General features: G+C 39.5%; 1 protein-coding gene across 4 annotated transcripts in view; it reads right to left on the reverse strand.

Moving 5' to 3' along the window:
• Positions 1–21,903, reverse strand: part of LOC113077505 (neuronal tyrosine-phosphorylated phosphoinositide-3-kinase adapter 1-like) — a 36,816-nt gene that overhangs the window by 4,042 nt on the left and 10,871 nt on the right. Inside the window, exons 2-7 of one of the 4 annotated variants that reach the window (XM_026249884.1) lie at positions 13,993–14,130; positions 12,686–12,932; positions 7,144–7,541; positions 4,325–6,019; positions 3,983–4,207; positions 2,750–2,853 (exon numbers count right to left, since the gene is read on the reverse strand). In XM_026249884.1, coding sequence (XP_026105669.1) covers positions 2,750–2,853; positions 3,983–4,207; positions 4,325–6,019; positions 7,144–7,541; positions 12,686–12,870 — 2,607 coding nt within the window. In that variant the 5' untranslated portion in view covers positions 12,871–12,932; positions 13,993–14,130. Of the gene's footprint in view, positions 1–2,749; positions 2,854–3,982; positions 4,208–4,324; positions 6,020–7,143; positions 7,542–12,685; positions 12,933–13,979; positions 14,131–21,903 lie in introns of all 4 variants that reach the window. The other 3 variants (XM_026249877.1, XM_026249872.1, XM_026249889.1) reach the window with 3 other exon arrangements.

A 21,903-nucleotide genomic window follows, 5' to 3' on the forward strand; every position in this document is an offset into this window, starting at 1 on the left:
TGTGTTGCCAGTTTCACGCCAGTCTGTCTATAACACAACCCACACGCCACTCGACCTATAGGAAGTGGAACATCCCTGTCTGTAAACTGTTAACATGCTTTACATGTTTGGAGTCTCTCTGGATTCTTCTTGTTACTTTTCACACAACCAACAAACTAAACTCCCAAAATGGCTCTCTACCAAACTGCTGAAAGAGACAGTCAGACGGCAGAATCAAAGCCTGTCACCGACTGACACGCAGAGACACCGGCAGTGCCACTAGGTTTGAGTTTGATCATTCACAGACTGTTTGTCTGCCTGCTACAGACTGAAAAAAGCACTCTCTTACTGCTGCACCTGTTTTCTCCGCCCATGTGCTGCATCTGTTCCCTCTCTTTTCTATTCTGTGCTCCCTCTCTCTCACTTTCCGTCTGTCTTTCCCTCTGCTGCATTTCTGTGCCTGCCTCACGCTCTGTATTCATCCCCCTTTTTCTCTGCACTCATTGACCCTGCAGCGGAGTGCAGTGCAGCTACAGACGTGTTTGGGTGGGGATGCTAGTGACTCAATGGGCTCCGTGATTTACCTAATGACTGTCTGGAACAGCAGCCACAGGGGCAAGAAACGGAATCAAATTAGTTACAGATCACCTGCCGTAACTGTCAAGCTTGGTGTCAATTACACTTACGCATGTTAACCAGCTGAACTGAATTTAATTAATTACTGCAGTATCTACACCGACTGAGGCTGAATGAGCCTGTGCGATTTCAAAGTATTCAGGGAATACTTTCAACTGAAAAGCACAATATTCTAATGCACACTTGTCTGGGGTTTTCTCAGAGTGTCAGGCTGGTGTACGAGGTGAATTAAAGGTCATTGCAGAAAATGCACATTTGTTTTCCTTTTTTAGAAGAACCTGTAGAATTCTGTACATTGGAGTTCAATATGGTAAAATGTCCTGTATGTTACACTGTTGCAACATAAAAGTGTTAAATGGAGCTTATAAAAATCCATGCATCAGGTATCATGAAGAAACAATAATTACAGAATGAATTAGTCACACCAGAATTGACTGTTGACTGTTTTTATAGAATACTGCAGTGTTAATGATAAACGGTTTATTTATGCACATTATTACTTTTTAATAGATCGGGTGCCCTCTTAATCATTAATCATGACCATTAATGTCTCCTCCCCTCATAACTCGCCTCTGCAGGGCTGTTCCTGGCCACATTGGGTGCCCTAAGCAGATTTGTATTGTTGTGCCCCCTTCCCCAAATATTATGGAAGTAAAAAAAAAAAAAATACTATGGGGGTCAAAGTAGAATTTTAATAAAACAAAAAAGTAAATAAATAAATAAATTGTAATTAAAACTTATTATTTAGATAATATACAACTTTAGCTCTACAACAAATAAAAAAAAGGATACAATTACACACATTAAATAAAACATTTTAAAAGATAATATATTATCAAAATAAACAATAATTAATTGAGTCAAAAATCAACGGCAGAGACTATTTACACTAATTAAAATAGCATTATTTTCTTAGGGATATGTTATTTACACCAAGTTCAAATAGCTATAAATTCCATTTACATTATGATAACATAGAAGGATTTTCTACTATTTGTGCAAATAGTGGCAATTATCTGCACCTTAATATTGTAGTAAAGTATAAAACAGTATGCAATACTGAGTGTGAGTGTAAATTATCATTTTAATTCAAATAAAAAATGAGATGCCACTTTATTGGGACAATAAAGCCCTCCCTATACACCCTAACCCTACCTGAGACTTTATTTTCAATTTTTCGAATATTTCCTTAAATAAATGCCCTTCCGATGGAATCTAAGATTTGAAAAGGGAGAAGAAAAAAAAACATGGCTAAAGTCTAAACATCAAAATGACTACAGCGCCACTGGAGCTGTTGCTCACCAATAGTCTTTTGTAGTGTTTACTAGCCCAATCACACTTTGGTGGGCAGATAAATATTTTTATTTAGTGTAAATAGACACTCTGGAAATCAACACTGATCTCCTGGAGCATTCAAAATGTAACTGTTGATTTTTATTTTATTGCAGTCATCTGCAAACATGAGGTGAGAGTTTTTGTTTTGTTTTTTTGAGTAACTAGGATAGCGCACCCCCGGGAGTCGGTGCCCTACGCAATCTGCATACTTTTTTTTCTAATTTGAAAAGGCTTTTCACTTGGATAAACCACTTGGATGACAATAAAGGAGAAAAAAAAAGATCACTAATTCCATTTAATGACAGCTTTAATCTTGGTTAATGTTAATTTCTACATATACAAATACTTTTTAAAAACATTTCAAGTTATATAAATTAACATTAGTTAAAGGGATGATTGACCCCCCACACACAAAAATCTGGAATTTCTTTCTTCATTTAATCATTTTCATGTGGTTCCAAACCCATATGACTTTATTTCTTCTGTGGAACACAAAATAAGATTTTTTGAAAAATGTATTTTGTCCCTACCATGAAAATAAACTTCCATGACTTTAATTGTTTGAACAAAACCAGTTAAAACATTCTTCAAAATACCTTCTTTGGTGTTCCACTTAAAAAGTATTGCAGGTCCAAAGTCATTTCATGAGCTCAATTCCTAAAGTTATCACAGTTGTTCCTGGATGAGTTTGTGTTTAAACAGGGCTGAGGAAACAATAACACTGCGGGTGTATAATATCTCTCTGAGTGTGTGTTTATGTGAATTTAGTGACAACTTTAATAGTGCTGGCATGCGTTACCTGATTGAATGCTTCTCTTGTCGGCAGGCTGCTCTGCCTTTGAACATCACCACCCACTTGTCTCACTCCCGATGTGGAGGAAGACCTACCAAGGCGACCCAACTCTATAGATCAAACACACAGTCAAGTTATAGTTTTGGAAAAATAATCTAAAATAAGTCAAATCTAAAATAATGATGGAAATAGCATGTCACATAACCAGTGCCTATCTTGCGGAAATAATATGGTTGAAATGCATACTACAACACTTTGAGGAGGACATCACAAAAAAGTAATTGTGCCTGCTGATAGCATTGTTAATTTAAAGGAATTATGAAAATACGATAATACAGTGATGACCTGCATGCAGGGACACCAACATTGCAATCCAGTCACCTAAATTACACTTTAAAATGAAGAAAGGTGGCTCAGCTAAAAGTTTCATCTTTTTTCCTTGTGTCCTTAGATCATCATTTGATGGATTAGTGCTGCCTTGATGAATAGAAGCAGCATACAAACTCTTTCTACAGATATTAATGAAATTCAGCCTGCTTTCCACCCTACTTTCCACTAATAGCGCAACATTAATTGCGCAAGGCAAATAGTGCTGACATCTGCGAATGCTTTGCATTCTATAATGAGCCTCATTTACATTGAAAGCAGGTGTGTTTGCATTGTAAAAAAGGACACTGACATTATTTAAATGTGCATTGCACAATGTCATGCATAAAGTGCTAGTTAAGTTGGACTCCGGGTGGTATGTGATTAAAACGCATGAAGTGTGCTGCATTACTGCAATTAAAGTGGCTCAAGTGTTTTGTGTGAATTTACTCCTTAATGCATAATGGCATACAGTTATAAGGTTCTGAAATGTCCGGAAATGTATGGTTCATAACTGTGACAGGTACTGCAGCTAGTTAGCTAGGATAACATATGTTTAGCTGTTTCTAGCTAATATTGTGTGTTGCTTGCCTAATTGTGTTACATGTTTTTTTTTTTTTTTCTATTTTTTTTTTTATCACAGTTTATTAGGTTTACAGTTTTGTTATGCTTTTCAAACGAAACCGATGCACACTAATCCCAGCAGCATGCGCTAGCATCAACTTAAAGCTCATAAACAAATTATCTTTTCAATCAGTTGTTTATGAACTGTAAGTGTACAAATGTTTTATCTCTAACATAAACACACTAGAATTTTAACTATTGAAGTCATGGCACAAAATCTGTGCTAACGTCATTTAAATTCTATCTCACCTCCATTGCGGCATGCTGGGAATGTTTGGCAGGGTAAGGGCAGTCCTGCTCGTATCAATCCTCTCAACCCTGGTGGTCCATCCGCCCCAGCCAAGCTCTCACTGTGTCTCCCTGTTGCCCACACAGGTATTCCAGAGTGTCCACCACCCCGCATGGCCCCTAGATCATCCCTCTCTTTCCGCAATAGAGCATCTGCACTGCCATTCCATGCACCTCCATCTTCCTCTACAGAGCATTAGAGAGAAAAACACAATAAAGCATCTACGATAGTACCATAGAAAGAGAATTCCCTCAATAATCATCCCTCATACTTATTCCACCATCCCTACAACTGTTACTCACTCTCAGTGTCTCGGCTCCCATGGCTGAATGATAATTTTCGGTGCATGGGCCAGTAAGCCTGTTCTTCGGTGAGCCCTAAGGCAGCTGCACTTTCCCAGGGAATGAACCCGGCCTTGGCCTGCAATGCCTGGGCTGCAGATCCAGTTTTAGTGGGGTCTGCGTGCAAGGATGGCAACTGTGAACCCCCGCGCAGGCTATCATAGGCAGGTGGGCGGCGAAAGCCAACCGAGGGGTAGGTCCAGAGCAGGGGGCTGTCAGAGGAGGGAGGTTTGTAAGCAGGAAGACCATGAGACAAGTGTGGGGTTTGTGACCGGTGCATGTGAGAGCGAGACGGAGGCCGCTGAGTGGAAGAAGAAGAGGTGGAAGGTGGAGGGGCTGCTGTGGATGATGATGGTTGACTCGGGGTCGGCGTGGTGCTCGTGCCCGTTTGAGAAGTGTGTGTGTATGAGGCAGAGGTATCAGAATGACTGGATGATGGTGTGCTCAGGTCTCGCTCTCGTTCACGATCCCTCTCTCGGTCCCTTTCCCTCTCAGATTTCTCAGACTTGAGCAGGAAGCTGACAGACTTGCCCTCCTTTGGCTGTGTTTGCGTCTGAGTGGAGGACTGTCCTGACCCCTTGCTTGATGACGACGTCTCTTTCTCAGGCTTGCGGTAATGGTGATAGTGGGAAGGCCTGTGGTGAGGGTGATGGTGATGATGGTGGTGGGAATATGGAGAGGAGGACTTTGATGATGGAGGAAGAGGAGTGGAATGACTGCGGGCTCTGAGTCCTGGTGCTGGCCCCAGCTGTCCTTCCCTCCTCTCCTTCTCTCGTTCCTTATCGACTCCAGAGGACTCTTTGGAAGTGCTAGTGGAGCTCATGTTGGAGGAGGTGCTAATAGATGTTGGCAGACTGGAGGCCGACTGCACACTGATCTTAGACGAGCTGGTTTTGTGTTGAGCCCCTACCCCACTGGAGGCAGCAGCCGGCTGGGGAAATGCCAGGAGCGGAGGCTTGTGCTGGAGCAAGTTGGGGAAGGGTGCCGGGATCTTACTGGAGCTGGGCTCATGTTCAGGCTTGGATCCTGCCAGCAGGAAGGGTGTGGGAGCACGGGGAGGGTGTGGTGAGGAGGAGAGGGCTTGCGGTACAGGCGTGGAGGATGCAGAAGAGCAGGACGAAGGCAGAGGAGAGGAGTGAGAGATGGAGACCGCTGCTTTAGACTTGGAGGAGGAACAGGATGGAGAGGAGGATGAGGGGCGAGGGAGTGAGGAAGAGGCAGATGATGAGGATGAAGAGATGATGGAGGAGTGGTACGCTTTAGAAGACTTGATGCGCTCGTGTTTGAGTGGCAAGCGGCGGTGGGCTTCTCGAGCCACGTCATCTGGTAGGGGGTACTTCATCTCTTCATAAATGGCCTCTCCATGGTCTGATTCAGAATCAGGTGTTGTGGCAGACGGCGTGAGCGGGTGAGGAGTAGGGGCGCTGTGAGTCTCTCGGGTAAAGACTTGGCCCACCATTTCAATGTAAACTGGCTCGTCATCTCCCCCCTCACCTCGTGGAGGGGTTTCGGAGCTCTGGAAGAGAAGAGGTGTGGTCGGGTGTGGGACCCGAGAGGACGGGGGGTCAAAGGAGAGATGTGTGCTTGGACTCCGTTTGGGCTTCAAGGGAGGAACCTTCCGTCCTGGCATTTCACCTGAATCAGATTTCTTCATTGCTGTTTAACAAATAAAGGCGAAGAGAGAACAAAGGTCAGGTGTGTACAGCTTTCTGGTTACATTGAATCAAAATGGACTCTTTTTACTTTATTAATATAGTTCCTGGCCCTATGATTTGATGTTTCATTATATTTCTTAATTTTTATAACTCTTCCATCCCCCTCAAAACTGAATCTATGGATAAAATCTATTCCGACCCAACATTATTTCTTGTTGAATATTAATTTGGAAATAAGTCTGAAATCAATTTTAAGCAAATTACTTGCAAATGACTCCGCACACATAACACTAATTTGGTTATTATTTATGTAAGTTTTAGACATTAAGACAAATACATTTTAATTAAGGCTGGGGGAAAATGCGTTAATTTCTGTGACCAGTGTAGACAATCTGTTTTTAAATAAATTCTGTATAAATATAATATTTAAAATACTGAGATGTTAATGTTTGCAACATATTTCTTTAACCATGTTGAATATATTATTTGGTGTGAAGCAATTATTAAATCACCTTTTCTTTTTCATATTGTATCTAAATAATACTAAAATACAAGAAAAGCTGCTTTCTTAGGTTTTATCTCATGAATAAAATATTTTCCTGTGCTGGAAAAGAACATTCGTTTTACATTCAAATTTTATTAACCGTCCTTCAGAATAAAGGCCCAAATTACACTGCAACAACATAAACATACTGTAAGAGAATAATGGATAGTTTTATAGTTATGAATCATAAGTGCTTATACTTAAGAGCTAAACACTGAAGTGTTAGTTCAAACTTCATGGCAACAAATCTTTTGAAACTGTTTTGACACATTTAGTATCAAGTAACATCATACTATTAATGTACTTCATGTTCTATTAGTGGTACCATCTTTTTCCAAACACACCCAAAACTGAACTTAAAAACAAGTAAACTATGATTAGTCATGTCCCATCTATATTTGAAGCATCAGAAATACACCAATTCATGAGAACTGCCTCTACACATGAACTATCCCAGGTAAATAATGTTTTTCAAAGAATTGATTCACATCCCTAACTTTAACATTGATAAGATGATTGATGAGACTATAACTACACATGTCTCAAAGACGTCCCATGTCGCAAGAGTAGTGCCCACTAACCATTCCGCTTCTCTGGGTGTTTGGGTGGGTGATTGGGAGGTGGAGGTGGTGGAGTATCTGGTGGTGCGTGAACCCCCCGGGAAGGATGCTCTTTCTGGGGTGTGGAGCTGAGACGAGTATTGGGGTGGCGTTTAGGTTTGGCTGGAGGACAGCGGGAGGCATTTGACTGGTCTTGGGGGTCTGAGTCTGGATAAAAGCCATTCTCCATTTCCTCTCCCTCACCGCTGCCCACAGCATGGCAGGATTGAGAGCGTGGTGCCATGGCAGCTGCGCAAGAGTGAGGTGAAAGGTCCTGGGATGCTGGCATTGTCATAAATCCCATTCGGAAATGACGCCGGAATGATGCCAGATCCCGAACCTTCCCCACCGTCGCAGAGGAGGCATCTTTATAATTGGAGCTATGGGAGATGGGAAGATCAGAGAAAGAAATTGAGAAAAAAGAAATTATTTCTCTGAAGAGACACTTTTATCAGATTAGAATAATACGTTTGTTTTTCATTGTGCTGTAGGCCTCCCACAATCTCCTCTTTTCTCTCTCTCCTCATTTCTACTGATAAAGGTTCTATTAATAGCTCACAGTCAATTTCATTTTTGTCTCTAGCCCCCGTTGTACACTCTCATTTCCGGAGTTTATACATCCCTCCTACTACTGCACAGTCACACAGACCAATACCTACACACATAAAACACAAATACACCTCTCAGCTATAATAGGGACTTTCTATTGACTTACATTGTTTTCATACTGAGTTAATGATTTTTGTCTCCTAACCCTAAACCATACCCTCACAGACATTTAAGCTGTTTTGTTGAGGTTCCCACAATGTAGGCAATTTCAGGTTTTAATGTCCTGGTGAGTACTTTTGGTTCACAAAATCTATCCAAAATCAGACCACCACCCCACCCCAAGTCCAGGATGAATGATGAGAGGAAGCGGTTCATGCCAGCCTGCGACCTATTCCTTTAATATTTCCTCAAGACACATTTGCAAACATTGTTTAATCAGCTGATCTTTTGATCTCAGCTGATCAGTTTAATAGGCCAAGCTTTTTATCTTCCCCACACACAAAAAAAAGACTTTGCCCGCAGGCCATGTCTCTCCCTTCATCCCTCTCTCTGCATCTTTTCTGTTTTCCTGAATCTACTAGCATGCTCTACTCGTTTCCAAGGCAACTAGCCTGTCATTTGTTTATTGTTTGCTGATTTTTTTTCTCCAAACACACAAACTCAGAGCACACAATGCACACACAGATACAAGCTAATTCAGGTAAGCAGCATATTGTGGGTGGTAAATAGAGGGCTGCCATTAGTACAGACAAACACAAATGCACACTATTAAAGGGAAATGGATCACTGATGCTGATTTCTGGTGATGGAGTGAGTTAGACAAATGTTTAGAGAGAGAAAAAAATATTTTTCCATTAAACAGACAATGAGTAATATAAGTAATGTGGATAGTATTAAAACACAAACTTCACAGAACAAATTACATGATGTAACAATGTTTGAGTTCATATTAAGATAAATAAATAAATAAATAAAAAGAAAGAAAGAAAGAAAGAAAGAAAGACAGAAAGAAAAAGTAAAAAGCAAACAAACTAATAAAAAATGTTACTGAACCAAAAGTCTCCTTTCATTCCACTGCTGTCTAGGATAAACTATCATAGCTATTACTAAGATCTCAATTTTGATTATTTCATAACTGTCATATTAGATGTTCACAAACTTCTTCCTGTTAACTTTAAAATGTGTAAAATTGTTTAGAGATTACTGTGCTCCCCTCCTCTGACCTTTATGAAGGTTGATGTGCACAAGGTCCAGATGGAAGCAACTCATCAATACAATGTTTAGCAGTGTGTGTGAGTGTTCATGTGTGTGTGAGTCTTTGTTGTCAGGCAGAAGGTAGAGAAGATGCTGAGCTAGTAGAGTGTGACACACACTAACAGAAAAGAACAGCACCACAGGATATGATGCGCAAGCAGGGCACACAGTTGAGTTGGCCATTGAGATCTCACAGTACAGCTGTCGCCCAGGTATAATCTGGACAAAAAAGGTCTGATGAGTCTGAACATCCTATAATAAAATAGATCAGGGACATGCAGTTTTACAAACCATAGTAAAATATTCAGAACAAACAACTGGATCGAATTACTGTCTCATTGTGTCTCATTAATTACTGTCTCATTGTGTGATGTTTATTTTAGGATATTTCTATGACAGTTCTCTGAGGGATCTACATGACAATGTTAATGTATTTGGTCTTGGCGGAATAGATCCGCTACGCTGCTGCTGCAGATGAGCAAGTACCATGCTGTTGTGAGCATGTAAGAAATATTGCTGCTGCAAAATATAACATACATTAAATAACCCCATAGCATACATGAATCCCCTCGTAGCAGATCTATACAGGTGTAGCTGGGGCAGGTGGAGAGTTTCTGAAGCAAGCTGCACTGTTACGGCAAGCTCTAGTCATATATTTGAATGTCGAGCAGTTAGCTCATTGGCTACCAAATACAGGAGAGAACCAGTCAACTGTGCCATGTGATAATGATGTCATTACATCAGATTGAGTTAGACCTATCAGACTGCGTAATCAAAGTTTCATGACAGAACTCCGTATATGTGTAATTTCTTCCCCTGATGATGTGGAATTACATTGGGTTCAATAAAAAAATAACGTAACTTTATAAAACTGAATGTAAATTTTTCAGAAACTATCAAAAATATGCCATTACATAATATGAATTTATATTCATTTTACATTAATTTTAGATTCAACCTATTTACCTAAAACATTTGAATGGTAGTGTATAGTAAAGTTTTACACTAATCAGAGCAGAAAATAAATGCTATGGTTTGTAACCCATTTGTGCCAAAAAAGGTTTCCAAGAAAATCTGTGCCTGAAAGCAAAATGAGAGGGAACAGACTGTGAGTCATATGAGGTTTGTTCTCATAGCTGAAGATTTTAGGTTGTTCGGTTTCATTTGACACGATGCTTCACATGGCAGAATGAAAGCTCAAAGGTACGAGGAACTAAAGCAATTCATGTCTGCTCTATTTCTGCTGTCTTGCTTCAGGCTGCACAACATGTGGCTCTTACATGGCTTTATCTGAGTCTGGAGTTTAAATGCACATTAGTGTGCAGAATCAGTTTACTAACATGCTGAGTGACTCACTTGATTCATCCATTCAAGATGTGGGAGAAGAGAGAGGTGAACAGGGAGGGAGGGATGAATGAATGAGAATCATCTGCATTCAGCAGCAGAGAGGAAGAGGATGGAGGGATCGAGTAGGAGGACGAGAGAGGAAGTGGACAGAGAGAGAGCATGCGTGGGTGACCTTTTGTGAATCTCTTTACTTCTGTGAAGGGGAAAGAAAGAGGTGGAAGGAGCCAAGATAACTCCTTAAAGATATTGTGCATCTATAAAAGCATGTTTGATGTGACAGCACATGTATGTCTGCATGTGTGAGTAGTTTATACCAAGGCGGCTAAAAACAGCATGTTTGTCTGAGCTCAGGATGTATTCTGCGTGTGTCATGAATGTAGAACACAGAATGGATGAAAAGTGCTTCGATGTCCATTTGCACAGGTGTCAGAGACAATCATCTTAATGCATTCTCCTCTTCATCTAGAAACACAGAGATGGAGGGAGAGAGAGTAATGCCAAGAAGCATTAAAACTGCAATCAATCCTGTCCAGCTGAGAAGAATTGCAGAAGGGAAAAAGCACTCAAAAAAAGTTGAAGATGTAAACAAAGCATTGCAGAATACAGTAACATACAGACTTACATAAGAAACGTATTTGTCTTAAAGGGGTCCTATTATGCTCTTTTATAATGCCTTGATTTTGTTTTGAGGGTGTACTAGAACAGGCTCTCATACTAGGTTGTTCGAAATAAACAACATTATTTTTCACATATTTTACATTATTACAACACCTCTCTCCCCAGTCTGGCATGAAAGGCTCGAATAGCTCCTGTATCAAATGAAGGCCCGCTTTCTGAAATACGAGATGTGCTGCTGTGGTTGGTTAGCTGGGCCAGTTTGTGTTCTGATTGACAGCACTCGTTGCCATGTCGGGAAATGTCATGCCTCTTACCATAGCTGCCTGCTGCGAGCTTCAGTGTAAATACTGCGTCAAAATCAAATCAATTTGAGCATGATTTAAACCTGGAAGCCTAGCTAGCATGTCTCTGACATAGTGATAACACTTGTTGCCTTCTCTAGTGCAGTTCAACCGGATCTCATCCCATTCGTCGATATTTGTGATATGTGACCCTGGATCACAAAACCAGTCATAACGGTCAATTTCTCTTAAACTGAGAATAATACATAATCTGAAAGCTGAATAAATAAGATTTTCCTTTATTTAAGGAAATTTACAAAATATCTCCATGGAACATGATCTTCACTTAATATCCTAATGATTTTTGGCGTACATCCTAATGATTTGGGGGCAGCTGTGGCCTAATGGTTAGAGAGTTTACTTGTACCCTGAAGGTTGCAGGTTCGAGTCTCAGTGCTGGTAGGAGTTGTAGGTGAGAGGGAGTGAATGAACCGCGCTCTCTTCCCTTGAGCAAGGTACTGAAACCCAGTGAAAAGTGATTATTAACTATTATAGATATTGATACCATATACGTTTTATGTTAGATATTAGATATTTTAAGTTGCTGGAATCAAATGGTATTGATTTTAGGAAAAAAAATAAAGAGATTTTAAGTTATCTGTATCAGCCGATAATTGCATATTTTATTGTTCATGCTCACTTCATGAAATCTTAACAAAAAATGAAGCAAATTCTAATATTGAGTGAAACTAAATTCATTTGTAGCGTTTACATCAAGTCTTTTTTTTGTGTTTTATTTTAAATTATTCTGACAAAATATTATTGAAAGTCATCTGTTGTAATCTGTTGGCCACAAAACGTGATTTTTTTTTCTATCATTGTCAAATTGTATGTATATTGGAGAGATTAATTAAAAAGTAACTTATTTCTAATTAAAGTTAATTAATTAAAAATAAAAACCTGAATAAATAGGGATAATTGCATTTATTTGTAAGATAATTAGACAAAGCAGTCTGTTTTCCAAAGCTCCAGCTGTTTTTGACTTCACTTCATGTCGGCTGATCTAGTGGGACACCAGAGGGGCAGATAGTGTTGGTATATATCTTGCTATCTTTCTCTCCATTCTTTCTGTGTCTCAGTTGGAAAGATGATTTGGATGCTTTGCATAAATTATGAAAGACAAATGTCTCTATTTCAGAGTTAAGACTACTTGGTCTTAATTGTGTCATATTCATCCATCTCACTCCCTCTCTCTTCTCTTTTTTCATTCTACTCTTCTATTTCAGTTTCACCTTTTTCTCACCTTCCCTATAGAGTTAGGATTTTACTAATCTTCCCCTTGCTCCCTTTTTCCCTTTATCTTTCATTTAAGCTCTGGAAGGCATCTCTTTAACCTCTTCTATCCTTCTCTCTCCTCACAAATCCCTTCATTCTCCTACAGCAGGCTCACAGATTTCTTTCTTTCTTTCTTTTACCTTTTCTTGCCCTCCTGATCTCTGTGTCTCCAATCCAGTCGACTTTTGCGGTACAAAAGGTTCATGTCGCCACAAGGATGCTCCTCCTCACAGCCAATAACAGCGCAGTGCAGCCACTGGCCCCGCCTCTCTATGTCACGCAGGAAATTCTCCACCACCACATCCTGGGCGGAGCCAGAGCTCATGGTATAGAGGACCAATCAGGAGCAGGGGGAGGGATTTTAAAGCTTTCCCTCGTCCCTGTTATCTGTAATAGAGCAAAATGCAGGCACTTGGTTAGTAGTTTGCATTTTCAAAAGTATGCAAATTCATTCCATTCTTTCTGATAACATAAAACCCCAACTGTCCAAACTGAACTGAAACAATTAACTCAGCACAGACACTTCATGAAATTGCTTTACTCAGCATTCTCTACACCTATACTCTGATTTGCTGAGTGCTATTCATGTTGTTCTTTTTTAAAGTGGAAAAGGGAACAGTAACAGGGACAGTTTGGACTAACTGTCCATAATAGAGGTTCTAAAGCACAAGTCCCTTCTCCCCCTGGACATAAGCTGTTTATATTCCCCTATGATCATTGGTGGGATTACAAGCACATATCTATAAAAAATTCATTAGGACCTTCATTTTTATGCTTTATACAAGGTTCAGAGTTTTGAACAAAATGTATAATACTTTCCAATGAAATTTCAAGTTGTTTGTTATAACTAGACTAAACTAATTAAAATGTAAGAATGATTGTGGTTTGTTACTAAAAATACTGAAAATATTTTTTTGTTAACTGAAGTAAAGCTGAAAGAATAATATAAATATGATACAACATTAAATATAAGAAATATTATGAAATAAAAATGCATTACAAAAACTGAATTAAAAAATCTATATAGAAAATATAAATATCTGAAAATAAGAGAAACACATGACAAAATTATTAAATCTTGAACTAAAATTAAAATAAAAACTGAATGTCAAAATAATAAATACTATAATAAAATATAGTACTAAAGTAACACTGTTATTCTCACACAAACAAGACTTCTATACTACACTAACCAAGTCTATAAAAATGACAGATGAAACTGTGCCAAAATACAATGAATTTTCACATTCATATATCACAATATATGATTGTTTGCATTTCAATTTTTTTTCTTTCTTTCACAACAGGACTGCAGCCCACCATCGGGGAAACACTGTGTTATATTCTCTCTTTTTTTATCATTTTTCACACTTTGCCTTCAGATCTGTCTCGCACATTTACACATCACCCATGTGATATAAAAGGAGAGAAAACCTCAAGTTGTGACCTGAAATCATCACTGCTGCAACTGGCTCAGTTGGCTGCAGGCCCCCGGGCTGCCCCGGCTGTGCCTGTATAAATCTGCAGTCTGTAATGCAGCCTGTCACATGTAGTACACAGGCATTTTGGCAGGAGAGAGAACAAGCTAGCCAGAAAAGAAGAGAGAGAGTAAGCACGTTTGAGCTGCTTGTTGTGGGGCAGATATTATACAGAGTGCTCAGAGTTTGAGCGCTGGGTAGTATGAGAGAGTTTTGATTGGCTAAAATGGATACAGCTGTCAACTGCTATGCTTTTCCAGTGTTTTTCCCAGCACAGATAGAAAGAGATAGCGCGGGAGAGGGAGAGAGATGGGACTGAGAGAAATAGAGAGCAATGACAAGAAGGTGAGTGGGTTAGCTGAGTATGTTGCTGAATGTGCAGATGTGTGTATGCTGAGAGTATCAGCAGTATTCCTATGTAACAGGAATATAGCTTGACTCCAGTGTTTTCACACAGTTTTAGTGTCCTATAGAAAACAAACACATTTAGTATACACACAAACACATCATATAATGATTCATTTGCATCCACGCACCAACTTATGCAGTCATGTATTACTAACCAGTTCATAAAGTCACACACAACCAAAGGTATTATTTGGATCCCACATGCAGTTTAACTTCCAGTCTTTGCCTAACTCAAGGAAGATCCATGAATGAAAAATAAATGAATTTATATAATTACTCATTAAACCCATGCCTCCAAGTTAAACTTCATAGTAAACTGGGTCATATCTTACAGTAGAGAGGAGCTAGAGATGAATATGGAGCAATACAGAGTGTCATGGATGTATACGGCTTATATTATAATATATGACTCAGACTTTTTATGTACAACAACTTTAGAGATATGATACATGACAGAGAAAGTTTTGGCAGAACATATTCCTACATTCTTGCCAGTAGAAATTGTATGTAGATAAACATCTGATTTCATCGTTCCTTTGCCAAAATTTTCTGTAAGTCGAGCTTCTGCTTACTATATATCAGGGGTATCCAGGGGCATCATGCACTCACGTTTTTTAGGGGCACGAGTGGGTCATTTCACACAGTAGCCACAATAGCACTGTAAAACTAATATAGGCAGATATATGTCTGATATATTTATTTTTTTCCCCTTTTTATTTGAAATATTTCTAAACATGGTAACTATATCTTGAGGAAATATCTTGATTCTCAAATATGTATAAGTAAATGCATTTTGTACCTTTATAGATTATGTTATTTGATCAATAATGGGTGATGGGTAAAGTAGACTAATACTATAATCTGTCTTACAAGATATGGATATCTGGTTTTTTATCTTGATTACTGTATTTTCATAATCGTTGGAAGCCAAAATCTAAATTTCGATTAATTGCACAGCCCTAGTCAGAATAGTCCATCTGCCATCAGTGGTTCAACCATAACATTATGAAGCGACCAGAATACTTTTTATATGCAAATAAAACAAAAATAATGACTTTATTCAACAATTTGTCTCCTCTGTGTCACATCAGCGTAGCACAATTTTGGAGATTCTGAGATGTACGCAGGCAGCTTAAACTCTTCTGTGTCAGCCACACGACAAGGATACATTTTCTACGTATATTTACACTCTGATTTGAAAGAAAACACTACATCCTTATTTTTATTTTTACTAGAGAAAAACAACGGAAGTTTTTTTTTTTGCGTACAAAAAGTATTGTCATTGCTTTATAACGTTATGGTTGAATCACTGATGGCAGATGGACAATTCTGACTATGCTTTTTTAAAATACTTTTCTGGACCTTGACAGTGTATTTTACTTGGCAGTCTGGGACAATCACAAGCCTCATGGTTTTCATTCAAAATATCTTAAATTGTGTTTTGAAGAAGAACAAAGTTTTTACAGGTTTGGAACAACATGATCGTAAGTGATTAATGACAACATTTTCATTTTGGGGTGGAGTTTCCCTTTAAAGCCTCTCTGTATAAACAGAAAACAACATCAGAGAGGAAATGTTAAGACAACCAGGTTCTAGTAGTAGTAGTAACTATAGTCAACTGGTTCAACTGGGCCATTTATCTCAGGCCTGGGCTTGTAGGGGGCCTGGACTGGTTTACAGGGAATCAAAATCTCATTGCAAAAGTCACCTGGACAAGACAGCAACAAAAGACAACAACAAAGAAACAAAAAAAATCAGTTAACTACAATAAATAAATGAATATATAAATAAATATATAAGTATAAAAACCAAGAACCAAATTATCAGTAACCATCATAGAAACAAGTGTAAAATATATATATTTTTAAAGAGCTGCCCTAAGCATCTTTTACAGGTGCTATAAATGTATTTAGTGAGAAAAGCACATATAGTTTTAAAGTTTTCCTGTATTGTTCAAGGTTGTTGGGCATTAAACTTTAAGCATTTTTTTTCCTTACTTCTGTCTCTAAACATGTGGAACACTCACAGGGTACAGTGCATATAAAGTGTAATGGTGTGTTTAATAGCCACTACTGGTAATACATTGAAAGCCACCATGAAAATGTCAGAATCATGTTATGCATGAACAACATTTAATATAGCTAGGTGCTCTTTTTCTGTCAGAGACATAGTCAGGAATGCACCATGGTCCTGTCATCTACCTCACAGATGACCGTCTCAGATTTATCTATCTATTTATAACACTCTACAATAAGGTTCCAATTAGCTTTATAGCATGGCAGTCTAACCAATGCTCTTTCCTATTATCTCAGGGAATCAAGGTTACTTTAGTAACTGTAGCTTTCCTTTTAAAAATGGTCTCTCACATTGTGCTTTGGGCAATGTATCCAATAGTGCCTTGCTATAAAAAAGTGCAGAGCTAAGCATGAAGCCACTCAGTGAGCCCCGCCCCAGAGTGCCCACAATAAGGGCTCCTAAGAAGCACGAGCTAATATTGAGACCAAGGTCATAAGCCTAGGGTCTACATCACTAGGACCTTTTCCACTTGTAGCTGATCATGGTCACTAGGAGGACAAGATCTGTTCCTGAAGGCAGGGGCATCTAGATTATAAAAACTAGTGGAGGTTGACTGCAAAGACCAGCTGGCTGCCTCTCACCAATTGAAACTCAGCTGGACCAAGCCCAGGAGAAGGCTGTTCCTCTGGTGGAGTGGGCCCTCACTCCAATAGAACAACATTCCACACTGGGGCATAAGTCAAGGCTATAGCATCTAACCCGAAGTTTAGGGTTAGAGCTAAACTTCGCAGGAAAGTGGATCTCGCGAGCCAGATTTGAGGATCACTGTGTTATAGCGTCCTGTGTTTCACACTGCGCATGCGCAGAACGCCTACATGCAATGCAGCGAAAATTACAGCTGTTTGGAAAAGCATATGCATTTTTACTTGGTTTTACTGGCACTTGAAGCCTTCAGAACGTGAAAATATTGATCCTAAAGTATTGTGGCAGAGCAAATGAACACCTCCCAAAAACAAGAGTGCCCAGAGTGCTGCTTATGTGATTGTGGCGCATGTTTGTGTTTCTGAGTTCATTCTTTCGAGTTTCTCTATGCATAATTTCATAGATATGTGGCTATATTTAACCACTGGTTCACCTAAAACTCTTACACTATCTGTAGTTAAATGGCATGGTTTGATATAGTGCTCAGGTAAATTTGATCTAAGTAAATGTTAAACTTTTGAAATTCAGAAAAAAAGAACCACATATTGATGAATCAATACATGAAAATTATGTATCTGTGTCCTGTTATTTATCTTTTGGTATGCATTTCAGAAAAAAAATTGTTAGGATTCAGGTGTAGTTGCAAATAGTGATTAATCATGATTAATCCACTGAAAATTCTGATTAATTTGATTAAAAATAAGCGCGCAGCATGCAAAATACTCATTATAATCAGTGATGCTACTTTGGATGCAGCACAACACGGCATGATAAATCCCCGTCCGATCTGTGAGGTACTGACACAGAGTTAAAAATGTCCTGTGTAGACACTAAACCTGTTGCATCACGGTGGTGTTGCGTCCGGTTTACTTTTCCACCACCAAGCGAGCTCAATAACTCCTCATCTGCACGCGCTCTCTTTGAAATAGGAATCGTTGCCATATTTCTTGTTATCATTTGTATTTATCGCTGTCTTGTTTGTATTTGGCCAGTTTGGAGAAAACCTCACCAGCCAGCGTTTGCGATCACGAGAACTTGTGTAAACGCGGATGGCTGACATGAATGCAGATGGCTCAACACTAAATTAATGTGCTGAATGCATAAACTATTTTCCTGCGCTCAAATCTGCCAATCTAAAGGAAACGTTGTGTTTGAGGTAATTTGTTAATTACCATAGACTTAAAATTTGCAACTATTACAGTTATTACACTTGTATACTAAATTTTGTATTATGCTTGCTATAGAGTGTGTGACGTCACATGCACTACCGCCGGTGGCAGTAGACAACCGTGGTGGCAACCATAGACAGTAAAAGAAATGGACACAGCGACCCCATTGGAACTCAATTGAGACAAGTGAAGCCCATTTTTTGCGTTTTTTAGCACTTCCGTTTCTGACGCGCAGACTCAAACGAAGCTTGACGACGTCAGCAACCTGTCTGACAGATGTAAATCTTCTAAGTGGCTGTGCGTGCAAACTGCCATCGTTAATCTTGCAGAGACGGCGAGCTTGAGCGGGGAGTTCTTTGTCGTGAGTGAGCAGGAGTAAGTATTCTGATTAATTATTTTGTATAGTATTTTAAAATGTAACGCCAGTACGCCATATTAAGTTAATTGCCTGCGAGCTTCTCCTCCTGTCTGTACGGTAATGCGACAGAGAGACGAGTGGTTATGACGCAATCGTTAGCCTATTTTTTACAAAAACTGTTTATACGGGGCCATAATGTAAAATAGAATGTAATGGAGCCCTTTATACATTGTCGTGTATCTTTAGAAATAAATAATGGACAAACGGAGTCTTTAAACGCCTCAGATGTAAAGTTATTCGCTGTCAAAGTGACGCCAAAATGAATGGGAGTCAATGGGAATGCTAACGCAAGTGAAGTTCTGCTAAAAGATGGCAGCCCCCACCCGACTTCAACTTCCGGTCGAGTTTCTTGCCCCCTGGTGGCAACCGACCACCGCGGTGATGCGGTTGTCACAGCAACCGTCACAGCCCTACTTGCAATTTATAAAGGCTACCAACATTATGTTATCCAAACAGACTAAGGACTTGGTGCCTCTTAAGGCTGGCAGGAAGGTTTTTGTGGGCAGAAAAACCACCATCATCTTGAAGCAGTTGATGTGCAGGCATTGTTCCAGCCTGAACCAGGAGCCAAACTTTGGTCTGCCCTTGACATGGGCAAGGTGCAGCGGTGCATGGGTTTGTGCCAGAATTGGAGGGGCCACATGTGAAGCAGACCCAGAGGAATCACAGAGGAAGCAGCCGACACAAGGCAGAGCATCCTCTGGAAAACCTTGAGGGGATAAGAAGCTCCCCAGTGATAATGATGCTGCTAGCCGCAGAATTTTCAGTGAGCATTCTGGCACAAGCCATGCCCAAGCAAGCAGAATCAATAACTGTACCCAGGAAGATAGCCCGCTGTCTGGGAGACAGAGAGCTCTTGGCTAAATTGATTTTGACCCTTCAGACCAGAGAGTGTGAGCATCATTGTCCTGTACCGATATTTTAATCACATCCTAGAAGCAGGGAGGTCTGCAAGTGAATTAAGAGTGAGTATCCTTATACTACTGTTTGCAGGACCTAACTCGATATGCCTGGTATGGCTTCCCAAGCCTGATCTCAGCAGCGAGGGGACTGACACTTGTGCTGCAGTGAAAAGGAAAATCACTCTGTCCACTATAACAATAATGGATTTTGTGGGTGCAAACACAACTAATGTAGCAAACCCAGCATTGACAATACAACACAATGCTCCAACACCAGATCTGGACAAAAGTTCGGAAGCATATACAAGCTTTATTGGAGGGAAGTCTTGCCATTGCGGGACACAAGCTTACTTTCTTTACCCTTTATGAATCAGGGGTGCTTCAGCTGTGACTCAGAGTCCAAAATTATCTTAGACGGGGACACTGGTGCTTGTGAAAGACGGTAGAGAAGCATTTTCTGAGTTCATGCTCCGCTTTAGGATGAGGCTCAGCAGTCATTGATGTTGTCTTGACAGGCAGCTGGCGGCGCCCCCGCTGAAGAGACTATTAGTCAAGTCAGCAATGGATGGCTCAAATAGAGCTGCTGGGGCCAACGGCTCCATCATCGAGGTCCTCATCATCATCATCAGTGAGGACATGTATGAGTTCAGTGTTCAGCTCTGTGTGGGATTGCCCAAATAGCTGGCTAGCTCAGAGTGCTCATCTGAGGAATGCAGGAGTGCCCTGCATAAGACACATTCATGAAATGGAATTTTGCAGCAAATTTCACTGAAAATGTTATTTTGAACAAATCAAGCTTCAGTTTTCAGAGTAAACAACAGTTTCCAGCAACTACAAGCTTAGTTTCAACCAACCTGAAGAAATTTTACAAGTGAAAATGTAAAACTATTAGTCCCTTTTTCATCTAAATGCAAACAAATAAACAATCTAAAAATTATATGACAGTAATGTCAATGGCTTCGATGTCCCCCATTTTACAGTCTATATTACAGCTCTCTTACATCGGAGTCTGAACTCTTGAACCAGAAATTCATGCCAAAGGCCTACCCAACACAGGGACTGTCATACATAATCACATCATGTATTGATCAATGTTCATGTAACACACGAGAGCTGCATAAATAGGGTATACAGGTTTATTTTAGTGTTTAATAGAGATACTTGAAAATGGGAATCATGAAGGCTATCCTAGGCTATAACTATGGTAAGGCAGACAGATAATCAAGACAGCTGTGGAAGCATAGAAATTATTTTACCTGGTGGGATTACATCTGTTTTTCCTCACAAGCCCAACCCTAAGACTGACGGCACACTAAGCATAGATCAATAATGCTCTGCAAAACACAGAATAAGACACTATACAGAACCTGAGAAAACATAGATACAGTTACTTCACAAAAAAAGAGACAATTACAAATACAGCATCCCAGACACTATTTCAAACTGTACAGAAAGTGAGTCTAATAATAAATTATTAATGATACTATATACTAATTGCAAAGGTTTACCTCAGTATAAATACAGCACATTCAGCTTTTAGCATTATTAAAAACACATTTACTGATACCTCCAAGCATATTTTGTTACAACAACATACAGTAAATAGCAAGAATGTCATTGATGCCAGTCCTATCTGCATAATTCTACTTTATATCTCTGCCATGATTTGAGTTGATCCAAAGTGCATCTTGTGCTTCAGTGGAGGAAAGACCATCTGACCGTCTGTCATGTGATCAAATTACTTATTTGATTAGTTACCTTGAAATACTGCAGAAGTTGAAACATTTCTTAATAATTTAAGTTTAAGTTTTTAAGCTTGTTTATTTCAAATGAGAAAGCCTAAAATGTGTGTATACCTGATTTTCAGTGTTGTTATAGATTTTTAGACACCACTATATTATATCACTACTGACTGCACATGGAGACAACGAGACTGCCTTGCACATACACACATGCCTCATTTTGTATATAAATGTTTTTAACACACATACTTAAGTACATGACATTCCTTTAAGCGTTCAATTACAGGTGCAACAACCACTTAAGACATACACGCTTGTTTATATAAAAGTGTGGGTCATAAGGTCAGTTCACACAGATCACAAAAGCTCAGAGACAGATGGGATTTGGACACATCATACTCACACAGAGCAATACATCCACTGCATAAATAATCACACCCAACCGACATAAACAGCAGACATTTGAAACTTTGCTTGTGTAAATTTGGTCATCTCTTGTATTTGCATGGCAGAATTTGCAGCG

This window comes from Carassius auratus, chromosome 5, assembly GCF_003368295.1.
Source record: "Carassius auratus strain Wakin chromosome 5, ASM336829v1, whole genome shotgun sequence".
Classification (NCBI taxonomy): domain Eukaryota; kingdom Metazoa; phylum Chordata; class Actinopteri; order Cypriniformes; family Cyprinidae; genus Carassius; species Carassius auratus.